This window comes from Scyliorhinus torazame, chromosome 21, assembly GCF_047496885.1.
Source record: "Scyliorhinus torazame isolate Kashiwa2021f chromosome 21, sScyTor2.1, whole genome shotgun sequence".
In the NCBI taxonomy this organism is placed as follows: Eukaryota; Metazoa; Chordata; class Chondrichthyes; order Carcharhiniformes; family Scyliorhinidae; genus Scyliorhinus; species Scyliorhinus torazame.
In genome coordinates, this window is record NC_092727.1 from 30219252 (window position 1) to 30241623 (window position 22372).

A 22372-nucleotide genomic window follows, 5' to 3' on the forward strand; every position below is an offset into this window, starting at 1 on the left:
GTTTCCCCAGAAACGTTTGTAAAGCTTTTGTCATCTGTTCGAATAAGGTATCCTTATCAGTAAACTGAACTCCTGTTTAAGAAGGAATACCCTTATGCGGCCCAAAGATTGTAGCTCAGGGTCGAAGGTCAGCCAAAAGAGTAAAATTATGTATTTCTTCTTCTTTGGCGATCACTTGCTAACGAGTATGATTGTTCACCTAAAAAACCTAAGAAACTCTGTGTTACTGGTATTGGGTTCTGTGGGTCCTTGTGTGGCTGATGAGCCCAAACCTGGAGCTTCATTTTCAACCGCACATTTGATAGGTATTTCCAGGGGGTGGGGTTAGTCCTTGGACTCTAAATCACTGGTATTCCTTTCTCAGGCTCCTTTTCCAGGCCTCCTCTTGCCGTGGTGTGCTCTCGAAGAATTGTGTCCCTTCAATCAGGAGGTTCCTCCAAGTAGGTCTCTCCTGAGCAAGAGTCTCCCAAGCCTTTAAGTCACTTTTGTTCCATTTCTTGAGGTAGGCCTTCAGGATGTCTTTGAAGTGATTCTTTTGTCCTCCTTTAGTTCAAGCGCCTTCCTTGAGCTGGGAAAACAAGTTTTGCTTTGGCAGTCGAGACTGTGACATCCTAACTAAGTACACGGCCCGCCCAGCTGTTGCAGGAATTTCGGCAGCAGCTTTTCAACTATAGCGTACTTCACTCTCCAACTGACCAGACGACACTTAGAGTTGAACTTCAGTTTAAACCTTTATTGCAAGCTACAGCAAGGGAGCTGAGCTATCATTAGATGACTTGCCAGCTTCTTGGGCATAATTATACTTTTCCCTGTTATCTGAAGTAATTAACAAACACCAATCAAAAGAATACATTTGTTCAAACATTATCTAGGTCCACTCACAATTAATAATTAGGATTACATAATACATTACAAATGAGTATAGTTACCAATCATAATCAAGGCATGTACATAATATTATAATATCGGCAGGCGCATAGGTGCCTCTATTTATCGACAAATGTCCAGACAGTTATTAGATTAAGTATACGCCTGAGTTATTGTCTCCAGACTCCCTTCCATTGTCCTGTGTTCTATGATGATCGTGTGAACGGCAACTGCCTGGCACCAATTAACTTTATGTGTGCAGGCATACAGGTCCTTGGGAGTTATATCTGTTGCCATAGCAATGGCCTGAAGTTATCTGTCTGCAGCCACCTCATCGTATCTGCAAGTAGGCACTCATATGAGCCCTTGCGTTTTATTTAAACCTAATAAATAGATTTATATCTAAATCTACTTTAAAATACCTAAATCTACCTTCTTAAACCTAAATATACCTCTTCACAGCGGAGCTGGTTTTGGATCATCGTTGCCTTGATGCTGGTGCTTCTGGCTTCTTCAAGGACACTGATGTTAGTTTGCTGGCTCTCCCAGCTGATGCAGAGAATCCGTCTCAGACAATGTTGATGGTACTACTCCAGTGCCTTGAGATGGCGTCTGTATGTAGTCCAAGTTTCTGAGCCATATAGCCGAGTTTGGAGGACGACTGCCTTGTACACGAGGATCTTGGTGTCAGCATGAATGTCGCGGTCATCAAAGGTTCTCGCCCTTAGGCGCCCGAAAGAGGTGCTCGCGGATTTGATACAATGTTTGATCTCCGCATCATAGAACATAGAACATTACAGCGTCAATGTCAGCCTTAGATGAGAAGTGGCTCCCCAGGTAGGGGCCACATTTGGTAGGGTTTCTCCATTAATCTTGATGGAGTAAGAGACCGGATATTGCCCTCGGGCAGGGTGGTAAAGGTCTTGAATCTTCTTGTGGTTGAGGCTGAGACCGATTCTTCGGGATGCTTCCCTGAAGGTGTCAAGCATGGCTTGGAGATTCTCTTCTGATAGAGTGGGGATAGCGGTGTTATCTGCATACTGAAGTTCCACAAGCAATGTTAGTGTCATTTTCTTCTTGGATTTCAACCGGTTGAGGTTGAAAAGTTTTCCATCCATCCTGTAGACAATGCCAGTCCACTGGGAAGCTTGTTCTTGACAAGGTGAAGGATGGTGGTGATGAAAATGGAGAAAAGGGTAGGTTACTGTCTTATTTCCGTCGGGGAGGACTGTCACCGCCAACTTGTCGTGGAGGAGTCGAAGGATGTTGATGAATTTCTCTGGACAGCCGACCTTTGACAGGGTCTTCCATAGCACTTCTCGATTGACTGAGTCAAAAGCTTTGTTCAGATCGATGAAGGCCATGTTGGATGGTGATGGTGCTCCTGGCATTTATCTTAAAATTGTCGAGCAGTGAAAATCATGTCTGCTGTCGAACAGTTTGGTCGGAAGCCACATTGCTTTCCGAAAGGATTTCTTCTGAGACTGGGAGAATGCGGCTAGCGAGGATTCGGGCAATGTCCTTCCCTGTGATGGAGTGTAGGGAGCTTCCTCGGTAGTTCCCACAGTCCACTTTGTCTCCTTTCTTGAAGATTGTGATAATAACGCCATCCCTGAGGTCAGCAGGAATTTCTTCTCTGTCTCAGATCGTCAGGAACAGCTGGTAGAGATGACAGTTGATCTCATCTCCTCCAAGTTTGAAAATCTCCATTGGCATCCATTCTGCTCCTGCGGCTTTTCCATTATTCATGTGTTTAATGCTGACTTCGACTTCATCCACACTTGGTGGGAGTCCAAGTTCATCTTTGATTGGGAGTTGGGGGATTTCCTCAAACAAGTCCTAATCTATGCAATGTTCTCTCCATCAAAGGCTAATGTTTTCTCTGTCTCTCAAGATGGCTCCATTCTTTCTCCACATCGCTTTGAGGTCTAACGTATTGGGTCAATATATTGCCTTGGTGCCATTCAAGGCGCCCCGGATGTCAAGCTTGTGTAGAAGCCAGGTGTTTCTAATACAACTAGTATAGGTAAAAGATAGCTGTTTAAGCATAAATATTAAGCCCCAGTTTTAAATACCCATTTTAAATTCACTTATTACCTCAGGTCATCTCTGAACATACAGAGACACAAAAACAGCATGAAACAGCATAATTCCATCATAGATTAAAACAGCACAGTTGCAAGACAGATTGACACTATACTTGTGCTGTCAGATTAAAGCAACGCCACAGTAATATGAAGGCACCATTGTTCACAATGCAGATAACAGCTAAGTCAGCAGAAGACCAGTTTTTGCTGGTAAAGATAAAGCAGAATATCGCATTCCATAACATGCACAAGTATTCAGACATGAAACAATTAAAACTAATGTTGCACATTGAAGATGGCCGGCTTGCCATCAAATCAAATGTGTTTGAGTCTAACCCAAACCAATTAGGATTATATTGGGGTGTGATTAGCTGACTTAAGACAGATATGAAAGGGTATAACTGAAGAAGTTTCGCCCGCCATTTTGTGTGTGTTTTTGTGTGTGTTTTGTGTGTGTTTTTGGTGTTTTAGTTTAGTTGGAGTTTAGTTTTAGATTAGCTCTCTCTCTCTGTCTCTTTTTCATATTTCATTTTCAGACTTTGACCTTTTAAAAGTTATTGTCGAGCTGTCTGCCTAAGCAAAAAGATAATGTCTTTGATTCTTTGAAAGCTTCAAATTGTCTACGAATTGCCTTTTAAATGACTTTCAAATTGTAATCAATAGAAGACAAATAAAACAATTCCTATTGGCACCTGAGAAGTTTTAACTTAAATTTCTACTGAGTCCCAGTAATCGCAGAGTACTGCTGGTAACCGAATGGTAGAAATCCTTCAACTTGGCGTAGTCGAATACTAGAAATCTTTCAGCTTGTCAGCGAGGAGTTACATCTTCTTAGCTTTCTCAGTCCAACATTGGGTCTTGATTTCCCTAGTGCTTCTTTGTACTCCGCCTTTGCTGTTTGATGAGTTCTCCTCTCTGCCTTGCTGGTTATGCTGTTTCGCCAAGTGCGGAGAGTGTCGATGAGGTCTTAGATGGTGTGGTCGTTCTCATCAAACTACTCTTGGTATTTCCTGGTCTTGTAGTCCATGGTTCTTCACAATTTGGGATAGTGGCTGTCTTCAGCTCTTTCCAGATTTCCTACACTCCATTAGAATGAACACTTTGGAGATTTTGGAGGAGCCATTGGGAAGTTCACAAGTACGCTTGGCTCTTAAGGCCCCTCAATGTTGATCTTTTTTCTGAACTGGTTCTTCATCTTACGCTGCTTCTGGTGGAGTTTGATGGAAATCAAGGAGCAGATGAGCCAGTGATCTGTCCAGCAGTCATTTGCACTGTCATCATTTGATGATGAGAACATCCTTTAAGTCTCAGGATCGGATGATGACAAAGTCAATAATGCGGCAGTGCTTTGATCGTGGATGTCTCCAGGAATTCTTGAACTTGTCGTTTTGGTGGAACAGTGTTTTAGTGATGACAAAATGGTGTTCGCCCATTTGGTGAGCAGGAGAACCCGTTGGAGTTGCAATTCCCAACTCCTTCCTTTCCGATGGTTACTTTCCAGAATAGGGAGTCCTTTGCAATCTTGGCATTGAAATCCCCAATGTTATGGGCGAGGCGTTATCAGAACCCCAAAATGTATCATGGAGTTCAACCAACCTCTCCCTTTAATGTATTTGTTGCTTTTTCTAGCAAACGGCTTGTTCCCTAGGTGTGGGATTACAATTATCGACACGTGGGTTTTTAAACACAAAACACTGTTTATTCCATGAACTCAATTTAACAACTTAAATAAACATTGGATCTCTTAACACCCCTTACTTCAAAGATAACTCAGAAAATATTGCAACAGTAAATAATTCCTCAAAATGTTCCTTCAAACTTCCAAGAGACTTAACATCTTTAAACAGAATCACATCAGGTTAAAGGCTTTACTATTATGAGTTTAAATCACCCAAATGATCCAGAGATAGTCTTTCATGTCAGAGATCCAGCTCCCTGCAAACACAGACACTCCCAAGCTCTTTTCAAACTGCACAACTGCAAAATGGCTGACCTAAAGCCCAGCTCCACCCACTCTCTGACATCACTGTTTTCTTAAAGGTACATTGCTTAAACATCCATGTCTTAAAGGTACTCTCACATGACACCAAGGACTATAATCTTATCTTCTTTAGGAATGTTGGAGAGTATGGTGTCCAAGGTGGACTAGAAGCCTTCTTTGGACTCATCAAAGACTGGGCGTAGGCACTCATGACCGTTGCCTTCTGAATCTTGGCAAGTTGTAGACGGAGGGGCAAGAGGTGATTATTGATGCCGGCAGTGAGGTCGGAAAGTTAGTTGATGCGTTTGTTCTTGATGGCGAATCCAATTCCATGCGTCCTGGGCTGATCCTTGGGTTTCTTCTGCAGAAGAAGGTGTAACCACTGCCACCTTCCCTCAGCTGCCCTTTGCCTGCTCTTCAGGTCTCTTGCAGGGCAGCAACATCATTGTTGAAGTGCCTGAGTTCACGGGCAACAAGGGCAGTTCTCCACTCCGGTCGATTGTTTTGCATATTATCCATGAGGGTTCGTACATTCCAGGTTCTGAAATTGAGCTTAACTTAAATTTTCTGATTGCAGGTAGATGAGCCTGCTGAAAGCGGTTTTCCAGCCAGGTTGGAACAGAGACAGAACAGATTATTTTTAGGGCACCTTTCCTCATGCAGGGTGAGCAGAGTGGATCCTGAAGAGGGATGCTCAGTTGTAGATAAAGCTGTCGAAACGATCTCCTGTTCCTTTTCCAAGAGTCAAATGACTGAATCAAACTCCACCGCCTACTTGCCGGTCCAAATCTGGGGACTTCCAGATTTCGGTCCTGTCCCCATCACTGCTCACCGATCGCCACAGGGCATGTCTGTGTGTGGGGTGTGTTAGTTTCCTCTAAGTAGATGCCTAGTGTAGGATATCCTTTAACATTGGTATGCCATTGTACATCAGCAGATACAAGTTCCTTGACAGAGGCTAGGTCCAGTTCCAGTGGCAAGGGAGCCTCGACGACTGGGGACCTCCCCACTGCTGTAACGTTCATCCGCCATCGCAGTGGTTGATACCATACGAGCATCTTCCACCTGATCCGCTGTTGAGGACTTGTTGTGAATTGCGCTTTATCTGGTTCGTCCCCTCCAACCTTACTGTCATTGGTGACCCAGCCAGGAGTTTAATATTCCCAATTGGATTTTTCTTGGGATCAACGGAACAGTCAAGCCTCTCCACCATGGCAAGATGGCAATCCAAGGAAATGGATGTCCATAAAGGTAATGGTAGGACCTTCTTGTGCCGAAAATTATATTCAAATGAGGGCATTATGTGGGAGACAGCTGCGCCAACCTCATAGGATAATGCATTGCCAGCTAGCTGTAAGCTCAGCTTTGGATTGTAATGGACCAATAACTCTGACCTTTTAAAAACATCTTTGACATTTTGATAAGTATTTTCACATTTTTCGTTCCAATGCCAAGCTTGTTTGGCACAAAGTGAAGTATGCCGTTGCTTCAGCCTCATTGCTATGTTAGGAATGATTTTGCCATTATAATTGAGCAATCCAAAAAACAACTTCAATTACATCACATTCTGTGGGCGTGGTGCTTCTAGGATCTCAGCCACCTTCTTTATGTTCTTTATGTAAACCGTCTTTGTCAATATGACCCAGATGGTTAATAGAAGACTTAATTAATTCACACTTTTCTTTTTTGACTCTCCAAGATTGTGACTTTGCATAAAGTCACTTTATGTTCGAGTAGCTTCCTATGACTTTGTGCTAGAGTAGCTTCATTCATTCCATGTTCTTCGACATTTGAACCTATAATAAGAATGTCATCTGGGTAACATTGCACAATAGACAGCCCACTCAGAATTTAGAACCATGGATCTCTGAAATATCCCCACATATTATTCCTGAACCATCACGCTTTAACACAGGAACTATTGGTGTTGTCCAATCACTGGTGGTAACCCGTTCAATGACTCCTGTTTTAATTAACCTTTCAAGTTCTGGACAAATAATGTAGCTTATTGTGTGTATGTATAATTTATTGAATAAATAATATAGTTTTTGCTGAATATGTAAAATTTATTGGATAAATTATACACTTCATGGTGTGTATGTACAATTCATAGGATAAATAATAGTTTCTGGTGTGTATGTATAATTTATTAAATAAGGAACATAGTGTCTGGTGTGTATGTATAATTTATTAGATAAGGAATATAGTTTATGGTATGAACATATAATTCATTGTATAAATAATATAGTTGATGGTGTGTATGTAGAAGTTATTGAATAAAGAATATAGTTTATAATGTCATGGAGGTCAACAGCACAGAACATAGAACATGCAGTGCAGAAGGAGGCCATTCGGCCCATCGAGTCTGCACCAACCCACTTATGCCCTCACTTCCACCCTATCCCTGTAACCCAATAACCCCTCCTAACCTTTTTTGGACACTAAGGGCAATTTATCATAGCCAATCCACCTAACCTGCATGTCTTTGGACTGTGGGAAGAAACCGGAGCACCCGGAGGAAACCCACGCAGACATAGAACATAGAACATAGAACGATACAGCGCAGTACAGGCCCTTCGGCCCACGATGTTGCACCGCAACAAAAGCCATCTAACCTACACTACGCCATTATCATCCATATGTTTATCCAGTAAACTTTTAAATGCCCTCAATGTTGGCGAGTTCACTACTGTAGCAGGTAGGGCATTCCACGGCCTCACTACTCTTTGCGTAAAGAACCTACCTCTGACCTCTGTCCTATATCTATTACCCCTCAGTTTAAAGCTATGTCCCCTCGTGCCAGCCATTTCCATCCGCGGGAGAAGGCTCTCACTGTCCACCCTATCTAACCCCCTGATCATTTTGTATGCCTCCATTAAGTCTCCTCTTAACCTTCTTCTCTCCAACGAAAACAACCTCAAGTCCATCAGCCTTTCCTCATAAGATTTTCCCTCCATACCAGGCAACATCCTGGTAAATCTCCTCTGCACCCTCTCCAAAGCCTCCACGTCCTTCCTATAATGCGGTGACCAGAACTGTACGCAATACTCCAAATGCGGCCGTACCAGAGTTCTGTACAGCTGCAACTTGACCTCCTGACTCCGGAACTCAATCCCTCTACCAATAAAGGCCAACACTCCATAGGCCTTCTTCACAACCCTATCAACCTGGGTGGCAACTTTCAGGGATCTATGTACATGGACACCTAGATCCCTCTGCTCATCCACACTTCCAAGAACTTTACCATTAGCCAAATATTCCGCATTCCTGTTATTCCTTCCAAAGTGAATCACCTCACACTTCTCTACATTAAACTCCATTTGCCACCTCTCAGCCCAGCTCTGCAGCTTATCTATATCCCTCTGTAACCTGCTACATCCTTCCACACTATCGACAACACCACCGACTTTAGTATCGTCTGCAAATTTACTCACCCACCCTTCTGCGCCTTCCTCTAGGTCATTGATAAAAATGACAAACAGCAACGGCCCCAGAACAGATCCTTGTGGTACTCCACTTGTAACTGAACTCCATTCTGAACATTTCCCATCAACCACCACCCTCTGTCTTCTTTCAGCTAGCCAATTTCTGATCCACATCTCTAAATCACCCTCAATCCCCAGCCTCCGTATTTTTTGCAATAGGCTACCGTGGGAAACCTTATCAAACGCTTTGCTGAAATCCATATACACCACATCAACTGCTCTACCCTCGTCTACCTGTTCGGTCACCTTCTCAAAGAACTCGATAAGGTTTGTGAGGCATGACCTACCCTTCACAAAGCCATGCTGACTATCCCTGATCATATTATTCCTATCTAGATGATTATAAATGTTGTCTCTTATAATCCCCTCCAAGACTTTACCCACGACAGACGTGAGGCTCACCGGTCTATAGTTGCCGGGGTTGTCTCTGCTCCCCTTTTTGAACAAAACGACCACATTTGCTATCCTCCAGTCCTCTGGCACTATTCCTGTAGCCAATGATGACATAAAAGTCAAAGCCAAAGGTCCAGCAATCTCTTCCCTGGCCTCCCAGAGAATCCTAGGATAAATCCCATCAGGACCCGGGGACTTATCTATTTTCAGCCTGTCCAGAATTGCCAACACCTCTTCCCTACGTACCTCAATGCCATCTATTCTATTAGCCTGGGTCTCAGCATTCTCCTCCACAACATTATCTTTTCCCTGAGTGAATACTGATGAAAAATATTCATTTAGTATCTCGCCTATCTCTTCAGACTCCACACTCAACTTCCCATCCCTATCCTTGACTGGTCCTACTCTTTCCCTAGTCATTCGCTTCTTCCTGACATACCTATAGAAAGCTTTTGGGTTTTCCTTGATCCTACCTGCCAAATACTTCTCATGTAACCTCCTTGCTCGTCTTAGCTCTCTCTTTAGATCCTTCCTCGCTACCTTGTAACTATCCATCGCCCCAACTGAAACTTCACACCTCATCTTCACATAGGCCTCCTTCTTCCTCTTAACAAGAGATTCCACTTCTTTGGTAAACCACGGTTCCCTCGCTCGACGCCTTCCTCCCTGCCTGACCGGTACATACTTATCAAGAACACGCAGTAGCTGATCCTTGAACAAGCTCCACTTATCCAGTGTGCCCAACACTTGCAGCCTACTTCTCCACCTTATCCCCCCCAAGTCACGTCTAATGGCATCATAATTGCCCTTCCCCCAGCTATAACTCTTGCCCTGCGGTGTATACTTATCCCTTTCCATCATTAACGTAAACGTCACCGAATTGTGGTCACTGTCCCCAAAGTGCTCTCCTACCTCCAAATCCAACACCTGGCCTGGTTCATTACCCAAAACCAAATCCAACGTGGCCTCGCCTCTTGTTGGCCTGTCAACATATTCTGTCAGGAAACCCTCCTGCACACACTGTACAAAAAACGACCCATCTAATGTACTCGAACTATATCTTTTCCAGTCAATATTTGGAAAATTAAAGTCTCCCATAATAACTACCCTGTTACTTTCGCTCTTATCCAGGATCATCCTCGCCATCCTTTCCTCTACATCCCTAGAACTATTTGGAGGCCTATAGAAGACTCCCAACAGTGTGACCTCTCCTTTCATGTTTCTAACCTCAGCCCATACTACCTCGGAAGATGAGTCCCCATCTAGCATCCTCTCCGCCACCGTAATACTGCTCTTGACTAGCAGTGCCACACCTCCCCCTCTTTTGCCTCCTTCTCTGAGCTTACTAAAATACCTAAACCCCGGAACCTGCAACATCCATTCCTGTCCCTGCTCTATCCATGTCTCCGAAATGGCCACAACATCGAAGTCCCAGGTACCAACCCATGCTGCCAGTTCCCCTACCTTATTTCGTATACTCCTGGCATTGAAGTAGACACACTTCAAACCACCTACCTGAACACTGGCCCCCTCCTGCGACGTCAAATCTGTGCTCCTGACCTCTATACTCTCATTCTCCCTTACCCTAAAACTACAATCCAGGTTCCCATGCCCCTGCTGCATTAGTTTAAACCCCCCCCCAAAGAGCACTAGCAAATCTCCCCCCCAGGATATTTGTGCCCCTCAGGTTCAGATGTAGACCATCCTGTCTGTAGAGGTCCCACCTTCCCCAGAAAGAGCCCCAGTTATCCAGAAATCTGAATCCCTCCCGCCTGCACCATCCCTGTAGCCACGTGTTTAATTGCTCTCTCTCCCTATTCCTCATCTCACTATTACGTGGCACGGGCAACAACCCAGAGATAACAACTCTGTTTGTTCTAGTTCTGAGCTTCCATCCTAGCTCCCTGAAAGCCTGCCTGACATCCTTGTCCCCTTTCCTACCTATGTCGTTAGTGCCAATGTGGACCACGACTTGGGGCTGCTCCCCCTCCCCCCTAAGGACCCGGAAAACATGATCCGAGACATCACGTACCCTTGCACCTGGGAGGCAACATACCAAACGTGAGTCTCTCACGCTCCCACAAAATCTCCTATCTGTGCCCCTATCGAGTCCCCAATTACTAATGCTCTGCTCCTCTCCCCCCTTCCCTTCTGAGCAACAGGGACAGACTCCGTGCCAGAGGCCTGTACCCCATGGCTTACCCCTGGTAAGTCCGCCCCCCCCCCCCCCCCAAGTATCCAAAGCGGTATACTTGTTTCTCAGGGGAACGACCGCAGGGGATCCCTGCACTGACTGCTTCTTCCCAGTCCCTCTTACAGTTACCCATCTATCTCCAATCTTTGGTGTAACTAATTCCCTGAAGCTGCTATCTATGACCCCCTCTGCCTCCCGAATGATCCGAAGTTCTTCCAACTCCAGCTCCAGTTCCCTAACTCGGTCTTGGAGGAGCTGGAGATGGCAGCACTTCCTGCAGGTAAAATCAGCAGGGACACTAACGGCATCAAGACACGGGGAGAACGTGCAGACTCCGCACAGACAGTGACCCAGCGGGGAATCGAACCTGGGACCCTGGTGCTGTGAAGCCACAGTGCTAATCACTTGTGCTACCGTGCTGCCCTTTGGCCCATCGGGTCTGCGCTGGTCAAAAACAACCACGTAAGTATGTGTATATATAAGAATGTGTGTATAATTTATTTAATAAAGACAATAATTTATGGTGTGTGTGTGAATAATTTACTGAATAAAGAATAATGGCATGTATATACAATTTGTTGAATAAATAATTTAGTTTATGGTGTTTATATGCAAAATTGACAGTAATTGTTAGCATAAAGCAACATTCTTAGTGAGACCTTTTGAGAATTGATGAGAAGTATTGAACTTGCACAATCCCTGCTGCACCATCTGGACCAGCTGGGGGGGGGGGGGGGGGGGGGGCGGAGTGAGAGGGTGTCGTTTTGCGACAGGGTGGGTATGGGCGGGGTCTGTTGCGAGGCTGCCGTCGGACGGATTGGCAGTTCCGGCCGTCGGCAATAATGCGCCTGCGCGTGTGGGGCGCGGGTCTTAAAGCTGCTGCTGGGGCGGCCGTTGGTTGCTTTCGTACTCGGTGTCCCCCTCAGCCGGCCTGTCTCAGGCCCGGCCGCAGCGAGAAGCCGCCGCCGTGTCCACTCCACGCCTTATCGCTCTCTCCCATCCGCTATCTCGCCACCATGGCAGCCCAGAGCATGGCCAAGAGGATGGTGTGGGTGGATCTGGAGGTAATTCCCCCCCCCCCCCTTTTCCTCCAGCCAGCTGAAACTTTATAACTGTGCCCAACTCACTCAATTTTACCCCCCCCCCTTTAGAATTGTGTCATTTGCCTCCATATCGTTTTTTAAAAAAATATTTGTATTTTAACCCCCCTCCCCACTAAGGCAATCGTTTCGTTTAGGGTACAGACACTTGCAGCAAGTGCTAGTTTTGGTTGTGTTTATGCCAGCATCTTTTATCCCCAGCAGTGTGTGTGTGTGTGTGATTGATCAAATTAAGAATTTGCTTAGTCTATAGATTCGGTTGAACAGATGTTGGAAGTTGGGAATGTTTTTGTTTTATATGCCTGGTGGTGCAGTTTGCAGCATGTGGAATGTGCCAGAGAGAGACATGATGCGAGTATGTTTTTCCCCCTTTGTGAACTGCTGGTGTCTGTTGATTAAGTGCTTGCTGGAGAATTGTGCACTTTAGCAGAGGAATGGGGAAACTGGGGCAAGCAAACCTGTTTGTTGTTTCTTGGTGGAAGGTAGTGTCGCACAGGCTTTCTATGTTGGTGGGAAAATGAAATGTAGTAAGCTGGATAACTAAAATTGATCAAATTGGTAGGATTAGATTTATCTCTTGTCTTCTAGAGGTCATGCTCACTTGGCTAGACAACTGGTTTGTGATGCAGAGCGAGGCCAGCAGTGTGGGTTCAATTGCTGTTCTGGCTGAGTTGATTTGTGAAGGCCTGATTTCTAACCTTGCCCCTTGCCTGAAGTGTGGTGATCCTAAAGTTAAATCACCACCAGCCAGCCCTCTCATATTGGCTGTGATGTAAGCTTGTTTCATTTTGTGGATTCCAAACCCATGCCCCAGAGTCTGTGTTTTTTCTTGGTGTCTTCTTGGACTGTCCTTTGGGATTGAGGATGATTTGTTTCTACTCTGGCTTGATGGCTCGATATCATCTGCCACATGCGGGACATGTGGCGCTTGTGGGATTGATGAGCTGGGTTGTTTTGGGGTTTGTGTTCATTCTAACACCTTAACTTCACTGTTGCACGTTCCTTGGGAAATCTGTTTGGGGCTTTAATGGAATGAACCCATTTCAATTTTGGTTGGTCACAAGCCAGGGTCTGACGTGAGTTGGTTGTGATTTCTGACCCCTCATGCTTCCAGGACCCCCCCCAAAAAAGTTTTTTTTGTGCTGTCCTGGGAATTTCCTGCTGTGATTGAGTTCAAAAGTAAAGCAATTGACTACCCCAGAATCAATGGTGCAGTCCTGTTTTTCATTGTGGACCAAATGAAATGAAAATCGCTTATTGTCACAAGTAGGCTTCAAATGAAGTTACTGTGAAAAGCCCCTAGTCGCCACATTCCGGCGCCTGTTCGGGGAGGCTGTTACAGGAATCAAACCGTGCTGCTGGCCTGCCATGGCCTGCTTTCAAAGCCAGCGATTTAGACCTGTGCTAAACAGCCCCGAATATGAAGGAACGAGTAATTGAAGAATTTTTAAATGTGGAGTTTACTGAATAAAGGTCACTTGGGCTTTTGTACATGGAGACAGTGTAAGCTTCTCTGCTGTTCTGTGCACACACTTGCAACTTTTATATTATGGTATGTGTAGAAGTGGAAAGGTGGAAGCAGAGAACCAGAATAATGTCCTGTCTATCATAATAGTGTGGCGCTTTAGGTTTCCAAGAGACTACCATTTGTTCAAAGATGATGATCAGTACTGCGCCTTCTACTTTTAATGGAAATGCTAAAGGGAGAAAGATCTTGTCGTCTGATATTTTCCTTTTTTTTTTCCTTAAATAGATGACTGGATTGGACATAGAAAAAGATAAAATCATAGAAATGGCTTGCATTATAACTGATTCAGATTTGAATATTTTAGCTGAGGTAAGATGTCTAAAATTTACTACCCCTGGAAAAGAGGATATTTTAAATTATGTCTTTTGGATGTGTTTTAAGTTGCAAAATAAAATGCCCATGTCACTGGTGTTTCTCTTTTTTTTATCAGGGTCCACATCTGATTGTTAACCAGCCAAATGAGCTACTGGATGGCATGTCAGAGTGGTGTACAGAACATCATGGGATGGTATGTGGCTGCTGTCTATTTTGATTACACTGTTACTTCTGCATAACTAAACATTTAGTAAGTAAAGTCACCATAGTCCCAGATGACCATAGGCTGCTTTCCCCTAATTTAACCTGAGGATCACCACACTTGAGGCAGAGCCTTCATGAATAACCTCTGGTACAGAAATTGAACCCACCCTGCTGGCCTTGCTTTGCATCATGAACCAGCTGTCTCACCAAGTAAGCTAAACCGACTAAACATTTACATACTTTGTGTCTGAAATGTCAATCTTACTTGCTCCCTTCAAAAGAACAAGATGTTAATACCAAATTTGCTTAGAACAGTTCCTATGGCATGTTCTCTTTTTCTGGTTCAGTATGTGGTAGGACTATTGACGCTAATCCCTGTCTTTTAAAGATAATTGCAAAATACTTTAGAAACAAAATTGAAATGTTTCTAAGCACCTTCCATAGTTTGAATAGATTCTTTTGAAGTCACCTTGAAGAATGACTTTTTTTATAATCTCTACAGCGTTAGGAACTAGCGATAATTGTTTGCATTTTTTTTGTCTTCCAATCTACCCTAAAAAAAATTGTGTGCTTGACAAATGGCATTTTCTGCTTTTTTTTGTGCAAGTTTCTTGTGGGAGTAGAATAGAGTTGGGGTGGGGAAGGAGGTTAATGCATTGCAATTTGCTGTAGAAGGATAAGTTTGTTTATACTTCATGTCAAATTTACCATTACAATTACTCTGTTTACATATAATGAACAATGCCTATGTAAACTTGCCACTTTGGCATTGCAGTCAATAATGAAGAAACGGGCGTTGCTGTTTGCTATGCTGACAGCTGTCCAAAATATTTTGATTGGTTTTAGACTAGGCTTGTCTAACCTTGCGCAAGGGATCACATTTCAATTTTTTTGCTCCGTCAAGAGGCTGATGAGCAAATGCTGGAAAGATTAGGTTTGGCACAACTTAAACATGAATTCCACGAGGTATGAAGAAAAAAAATAGTACTTTCTAATAAAAAAATTAGAATGTCAAATGTTGTGGGACCAGACCCCAATTTATATTTGGGAACCGGATGAGACTACAACAATTTTTCAATTTGTAAAACTCAGGAAAGGATCCTTCGCCCCAGGAGTGATTCTACTAACAAACAAGGATCTTTATTGAAACCAATATTATTATTAACACAGGAGTAACCGCATTAACATCACAGAAAATAGCTTTTCAATTAACAGTAAAACAATTCTTAAAATAAAAAACACTATCAACTAACTTACACCTCTATCTACAATTAAGCAAAGCCCATTACGGGTCAAAAGCCATTAGTAAATAAGGCTAACAACACAGGATGAATTTTGCTGTATTCTTGTATAGAGATTTCTTGGAAGACTGCTTGGAGGGGAAGAGAGCGAGACCATTTCAGGAATAGCCTGCAAATCCTTCTGTCCTTGTCGGACTAAAATGTCCTACAAGCATAACTTCTTTCTACAGACGTGGCTCCTCCCATTAATTACGTTAGCTCTATCCCACTCTGATCCCATGACCTGCTTACGAGTCTAAACGCTCAAATTATCTACTTTCCAGGAAATCTCCAGCAATTATAACAAAGTTCCATTCGGCATCTCTTTGTAAACAAATAAATGGTTAAAATCAATAATTATCTCCCCACAACATCTTAACTGCAGCTTGCGCAGACCGAGTCTGGATATCTTAATCTAGGTTAATAACATGACTGCAACATATAGATATACAATACAATCCAAATAAAATTCCCACATTCATCCTAGAGCAAGAAAATGATTTAAATAAAATGTCTGTTGGCGTGTAAGAAGATGTTTGTGCCTGGCTCACTTCCAGCCTCCGGACGGTCACTTACACTTATTGTGAGGGAGGGTGTTATTGTGCAAGGGTGCGTGAGAACCTGTGATTGGAAGTGAGCTGCTCTTTTATTCACTATCACCGGGCCCTGGGTGGTTTGGTGAGGTGTTGTTCTGGATGCCTGTAGATTCATTCTCCTCACCCTGTCTTCACACTCTAGATGTCCTGGAGTTGTTGCAACTGTCACTTTGCCATTTTGACTTGCCTAGGGAGCCTTGCCTTATTTTTCTTCTCCCCACCCCCACAAACCTGCAGCCAGTTTGTTCCCATTTCTCTTTTTCCATGCACCGATGGGCTTACCATTAACGCTACAGCAAATGGGGGTGACACTAAATTATTAATGGTGGGAAAGTACAATTACAAGAAGGTAGATTTGTGTAGTTTCCATTATAAACAACGGCATAATTTAAAATTATGTTGAAGTAAGGACAGAATATGTGAATTTCAAACGGCTCAATTATTCTGCACACTCTGGCCAAGCATCCTGGCCCTTTACCATGTTGCCTGAAAACTATGCGTGCCAGATGAGGTTCTACAGTGTCTCTCTAAAATTATGTTTAGAGTATGGGACGTAAAAGTGAAGAAAATGTTAGTTAATGGACAAAGTTCAATTTTAAGACCTAAAACTCATGCTGAAATATATTGATTTGTTTTTGTATCCAAGTAACTTATTCCTGGAGCTCCGTGTGAATATATGATTCTCCTTTTCCTTGCAGTCAGGCCTCACGCAAGCAGTGCGGGATAGCAAGATCAGCCTACAGCAAGCAGAATATGAGTTTTTGTCCTTTATACGACAACATACCCCACCAGGTCTCTGTCCTCTTGCAGGTATGACACTAGCTAAGGTATTGTATGGTTTACATGGGTTTTTTCATAATGCTGGTGGTTAGTTTGCTTACATTTAAGGTAGAGTAACTTCATGATCTTGGCAAGTAGTAACACCTTTTGAAAACCTGAGTATTGTCAAATAGATCAAACCCAAAGAAATTTCTAGAAGAATAGGTGTTTTTTATTTATTTACTCTTTCATTGAGTGCAGACATCACTGTCTAGACCAGCCTTTATTACCCATTGCCCATGAGGTGGTGGTGAACTACCTTGAACTGCTGCTGTCCATCTGGTATAGTTACACCCACTCACTGCTGTTACAAAGAGATCAATGGTGGGAGCAGCTTTTTCTGGCAGCACATTGAGCCTGTTCAAGATATTTTTGGCTCACTTAGTCATTCTAAAATTTGGTTCATCCAAGTGGAATTACACTTGCATGAGTTGGCGTCCTCCAGGAGAACATCGAACAGTACAGCACAGTACAGGCCCTTCAGCCCACGATGTTGTGCCGACCATTTATCCTAATCTAAGATCAGCCTAACCTATACCCCTTCAATTTACTGCTGTCCATGTACCTGTCTAAGAGTCACTTAAATGTCCCTAATGACTCTGACTCCACCACCTCTGCTGGCAGTGCATTCCACACACTCACCACTCTGTGTAAAGAACCTACCTCTGACATCTCCCCTATACCTTCCTCCAATCACCTTAAAATTATATCCCCTCATGACAACCACTTCCACCCTGGGGAAAAGTTTCTGGCTATCCACTATCCATGCCTCTCATCACCTTGTACACCTCTCTGCCTTCTTCGCTCCAGTGAGAAAAGCCGGAGAGGAGAGTGGAAAATTCAAAAGGGAAAAGTGATATGCAGCAGAAGATTCACGTTGTAAACATTTTTATTTATAGGAAATTCAGTTCATGCTGATAAAAAGTTTCTGGATAAGTATATGCCACAATTCATGAAGCACCTGCATTACAGAATAATTGATGTCAGCACCATCAAAGAATTATGCAGGTAAGAGGTTTGCTGTTGCATTCAATTTTGCTTGTAACTGAACAGCAATGGTATTAAAATACAACATTAAAAACGTGAGAGTATCATAGGAACTGCACTTTTAAAAATTTGTTCTGCAGATTTTGATTGGAGCCCAGTAGATCACCATGGCATAAGAGTGGCTCACCTGCAACATATAATGTGTCCTAACACGGGAAATTACATTCCGATCCATAGTTAATGTGTCAGCTTGTTCTTTCATTTACTCCTGTTCCTTATCCCTTCCGATTTCATAGAATCATAGAATTTACAGTGCAGAGCGAGGCCATTCAGCCCATCGAGTCTGCACCGGAACTTGGAACGAACACCTTACTTAAGTCCACATCTCAACCCCATCCCAGTAACCCCACCTAACCATTTTTTTTAGACACTTGAGGGCAATTTAGCATGGCCACTCCACCTAACCTGCATACCTATGGACTGTGGGAGGAAACCGGTGGACTGTGGGAGGAAACCCACGCAGACACGGGGAGAACATGCAGACTCTGCACAGACAGTGACCCAATCCGGGAATTGAACCTGGGACCCTGGAGCTGTGAAGCAACATTGCTAACCATTGTGCTACCGTGCTGCCCTTTTCAATGTAAAACTTAGCCACCAAGGAGAATGTCTTGTGTTTCTTTTGTTTTCTCTGGTGGCATCAAAATGGAATTCAACAAACAAAGGATTGCTTCAAGAATAAAAGTGTTGAGGCTTTATTTCACCTAACAATTGTAAAAACTATAGTTCTATTCAATTATGTAATTTTTCCATACAACTGTGCAATTTTATTATTCTCCTTTTATGGCGGCACGGTAGCAGAGTGGTTAGCACTTGCTTCACAGCTTCAGGGACCTGGGTTTGAATCCTGGCTTGAGTCACTGTGGATTCTGCACGTTCTCCCCATGTCTGCGTGGGTTTCCACTGGGCGCTCGGGTTTCCTCCCACAAGTCCCAAAAGACATGCTTGTTAAGTGAATTGGACATTCTGTATTCTACCTCAGTGTACCCAAACAGATGTCGTACTGTGGCGATGAGGGGATTTTCACAGTAACTTCATTGCAGTGTTAATGTAAACCTACTTGTGACACTAATAAAGATTATTGTGATAAACTCAAACATTTATACTTCCTACATCCAACTATCAGGCTCAAATCTCTTTTGCTTTTTGTTATTTTCAGACGTTGGTATCCAGATGAGTATGAAGATGCACCAAAGAAGAAAGCATCACATCGGTGAGCATTTTGCTTTTGCTAACTATTTAGAGGATCAATTAGAATTGCAGTGAGCTGGTTTGTTTGAAATCTTGCCTCTTTAGCCATGAAACTTCAAATACTGTTCACAAAAAAAAGACTCTTTGAAAATTGGATAATACTAGCACTGAATGGCCCTCGTTTTGCTTCTGAAAGCTCTGTGGGTTAGAGAGGTGGAAAAATGACTCATTATTCCTCTATTCCCTATTCCCACTGGCTGAAAGTGTAACCAGCCCAGATGTATTTATCCATATTTCTGCCTCACGGCATTCTACATAATTGCCTCTAGGTGGCTGCATTTTTCAAAATCCTATTCTGGAGGGCCATACGTTGACATATGAAAATATCTTGGTAGCATTGTTAAAGGTTTAAAATGCTGAAAGACCAGCTTGATGTAGATGAAAATGGACTAACTTGGAATTAGTGCAGAAATGGCGCACGTGACTACAGATGAAGATATCATCTTGTTTGATTTTTTTAAAAATAAAATATTTTTATTCTCCTTTTTCACATTTTCTCCCACATTTACACCCATCAACAATAAACAATAATCAGCAAGATATGTCAGTCCCCATAATAACAACAAATTCATCCGCCCACCAACCCCCAAACATCAGCCCGCATGTTTACATAAACAAATGACAAAAAGGAATCGGGGATTACCCGTAGTCACCCTTAATCTACACAGCCCCCCCCCCCCCCCCCCCCCATGTTCGGTGTTATCCAGTTCTTGAAAGTGCATAATAAATAGTGCCCATGACTTGTAGAACCCCTCTGAGCTTCCCCTCAGTTCGAACTTAACCTTCTCAAGGGTCAAGTGTTCCAACAGGCCCCATCCCAGCAGCATCAGCCTTCGGGCGATCAATGAGGCGAAGGCTATAATATCTGCCTCCGCTCCCGTTTCCAACCCTGGCTGGTCCGGCACCCCGAATATGGCCTCTTGGGGACCCTGGTCCAGTTTCACACGCACCACCTTGGAAATTACCCTAAACACCTCCTCCCAGTACTCCCCTAGCTTTGGACAGGACCAAAACATATGAACGTGATTCGCGGGCCCCCCTCGCAACGCTCACACACATCCTCTACTCCTTCAAAAAATTGGCTCATCCTTGCCCTCGTGAGGTGCGCTCTACATACCACCTTCAGCTGTATCAGCCCCAGCCTCGCACATGAGGTGGAGGCATTCACTCTCCGGAGCACCTCACACCAGACCCCCTCCTCTATAACCTCTCCCAGCTCTTCCTCCCACTTAGCTTTGATCCCTTCCAGTGGTGCCTTATCCTCTTCCAGAATAGCTCCGTACACCGCTGACACTGCCCCCTTCTCCAGTCCCCTTGTTATCAACACCTCCTCCAGCAATGTGGAGGCCGGTTCCTCTGGGAAGCTCTGTATCTCCTTCCTGGCAAAATCCCGAACCTGCATGTACCTAAACACTTCTCCCTGCTCTAGCACATACTTCGCTTCCAGCTCCCTCAATCCTGCAAATCATGTTTGATTGTAATGTCCTCTGGTTGAATAGCCCAGACAGTGATTGTGGACAAATTTTTATAGTTGACATATGCACTGAAAGTATTAGAACCCTTTACCTCTGATAAAAGAAAGTTGAGAAAGCTACCCACTAAAAGTGCATTATTTTGCAGGGTTTTAGTAATTTAATTGCATGAACTAATTCTAGTTCTGAACTCTCATCTCTTGCTTTTCAGAGCACTAGCTGACATCCGTGAGAGCATCAAAGAGCTCCAGTTTTACAGGATGCATATATTTAAAGAAACCAAAGCAGATGAGAAGAGAAAGACTCACCTAGAAAATGGCGACAATAGCAAGTGAGAGAGCTTGGGCTAAGGGACTGTCTAATGGCACCCAGAAAGCTCTCCTGCCAAACTTGATGTCTGTTTAGTTTTTTGCTCTCCAATCAAGATTGGCCACTTGAAAATGGGCTCTATTGTGATGTGTAACATGTTAAAAGAAAAATGTCTAAATTTCTTTCTGTAGTGTTTGGCCTTTTTTTTTTAAGTTGCAGGCTTTGCTGATTAATTGTAATGAAGCTAGTAGAGGCTTAATTTTGTTTCTTCTAATTTGAGCCTTTGCCCTACAAATCAGCACAATTTAGAACACAGCTGCTTTAACTTGGTGAAATTCTTCCCAGTTAAATAGTGCATGATAAATCTGACAACCTGGTGCTTAAATTTCTAATTTCCATATCTTTCTGGGAGAGAGTGCTTAGTTAAGGCCATACTGTAAGTAATTTATATATTACTGCACACGGTGTGACTTTCTGGTTTGTTTTCTGTTGCTGATCTTCAAGAAGCTTAATTAATTATCTGGCCAGAAACTGGTTTAATTTTTTAAATCATGTGTTGAAATGTTTGGTGTACATAGGACTGTGTAAAGGGATAAAGAGAGGTTCTGATTGACTACCACTGTAAAAGAACCCTACCCCCAGTAAATCATTTTACTCTACCTTTTTGTTAGCACTGTGCCATGAAATTTAAAGAAAACATTGAAAATGGACTTTATTTTTATTGAAAATAAACCCTGCTTGTGTGTTTTGACCATCAGAAATAAGACGGCTAAATAAATTCACACCTTCCATTATTGCAGCAATCTTTGACATTTCTTGTCAAGTCCCATTGTAAATTTATATTTTTTATATGAAATTTTAGACCGAGAGCAGTCGAAAGGTGTTTTCTTTTTTTAAGGTACAACAAATACTTTGCCTTTCATGTATCACCTTTTTGAGATGCTCCATTGGAGTTGAAATTTGAAACTGAACACTAGCAATTGGGACAAGTGTTCTAAAGCTTGATGCGAGGTAGATTGAGGAGAAAGATGGAGCGATTCCTTGACTAAACAAGGGTGTGAAAGGTTAACAGGGTAGGCAACCATGATCCTATTCTGTGACTGAGCAGGCTCATGGGGCTGGGTGGCCTACCCTTAATTTGGGGAGAGAATTCAATATATTGGATTGGCAGGGACTAGTTCAATTGCTTCCCACAGTGCTGTCTACTTATAACCAATTACATGAACAATTTCTTTGTTTTTGATGTCTTACAAACAATGACTATTCATAGATTCTAGGAACAACTAAGGTGCCTCACAAGCACACTCTGACAATTGATACAAGCTATTGATAAAGATACTCAGAATGGGCTTTGAGGAGTCTTTAGAGCAGGTATTGTCAAACTTGGGGGTGGGCCGCGGAGCCATCCATCGTGGAGCTCCTGATCATGCAAATCTGCACGCAG

General features: G+C 43.3%; 1 protein-coding gene across 1 annotated transcript; it reads left to right on the forward strand.

Moving 5' to 3' along the window:
* The first annotated feature begins 11845 nt into the window (after window positions 1–11845).
* Window positions 11846–21722, forward strand: smfn (small fragment nuclease). Its single transcript, XM_072486661.1, has 7 exons — window positions 11846–12071; window positions 13861–13944; window positions 14066–14143; window positions 16729–16840; window positions 17749–17857; window positions 19056–19109; window positions 20831–21722. Exons 1-7 carry the CDS (start codon window positions 11850–11852, stop codon window positions 20952–20954), a joined length of 783 nt encoding a protein of 260 aa, XP_072342762.1. The 5' UTR covers window positions 11846–11849; the 3' UTR covers window positions 20955–21722.
* The last annotated feature ends 650 nt before the right edge of the window (window positions 21723–22372 follow it).

What these genes read in the sequence shown, in the direction of transcription:
- smfn (XM_072486661.1), top strand. Translation starts at nt 11,850, where the DNA reads ATGCGCCTGCGCGTGTGGGGCGCGGGTCTTAAAGCTGCTGCTGGGGCG. An exon ending in ATTTGAATATTTTAGCTGAG is followed by an intron (nt 13,945 to 14,065) that starts GTAAGATGTCTA and finishes TTTTTTTATCAG; the next exon opens with GGTCCACATCTGATTGTTAA. An exon ending in AGGTCTCTGTCCTCTTGCAG is followed by an intron (nt 16,841 to 17,748) that starts GTATGACACTAG and finishes TTTTATTTATAG; the next exon opens with GAAATTCAGTTCATGCTGAT.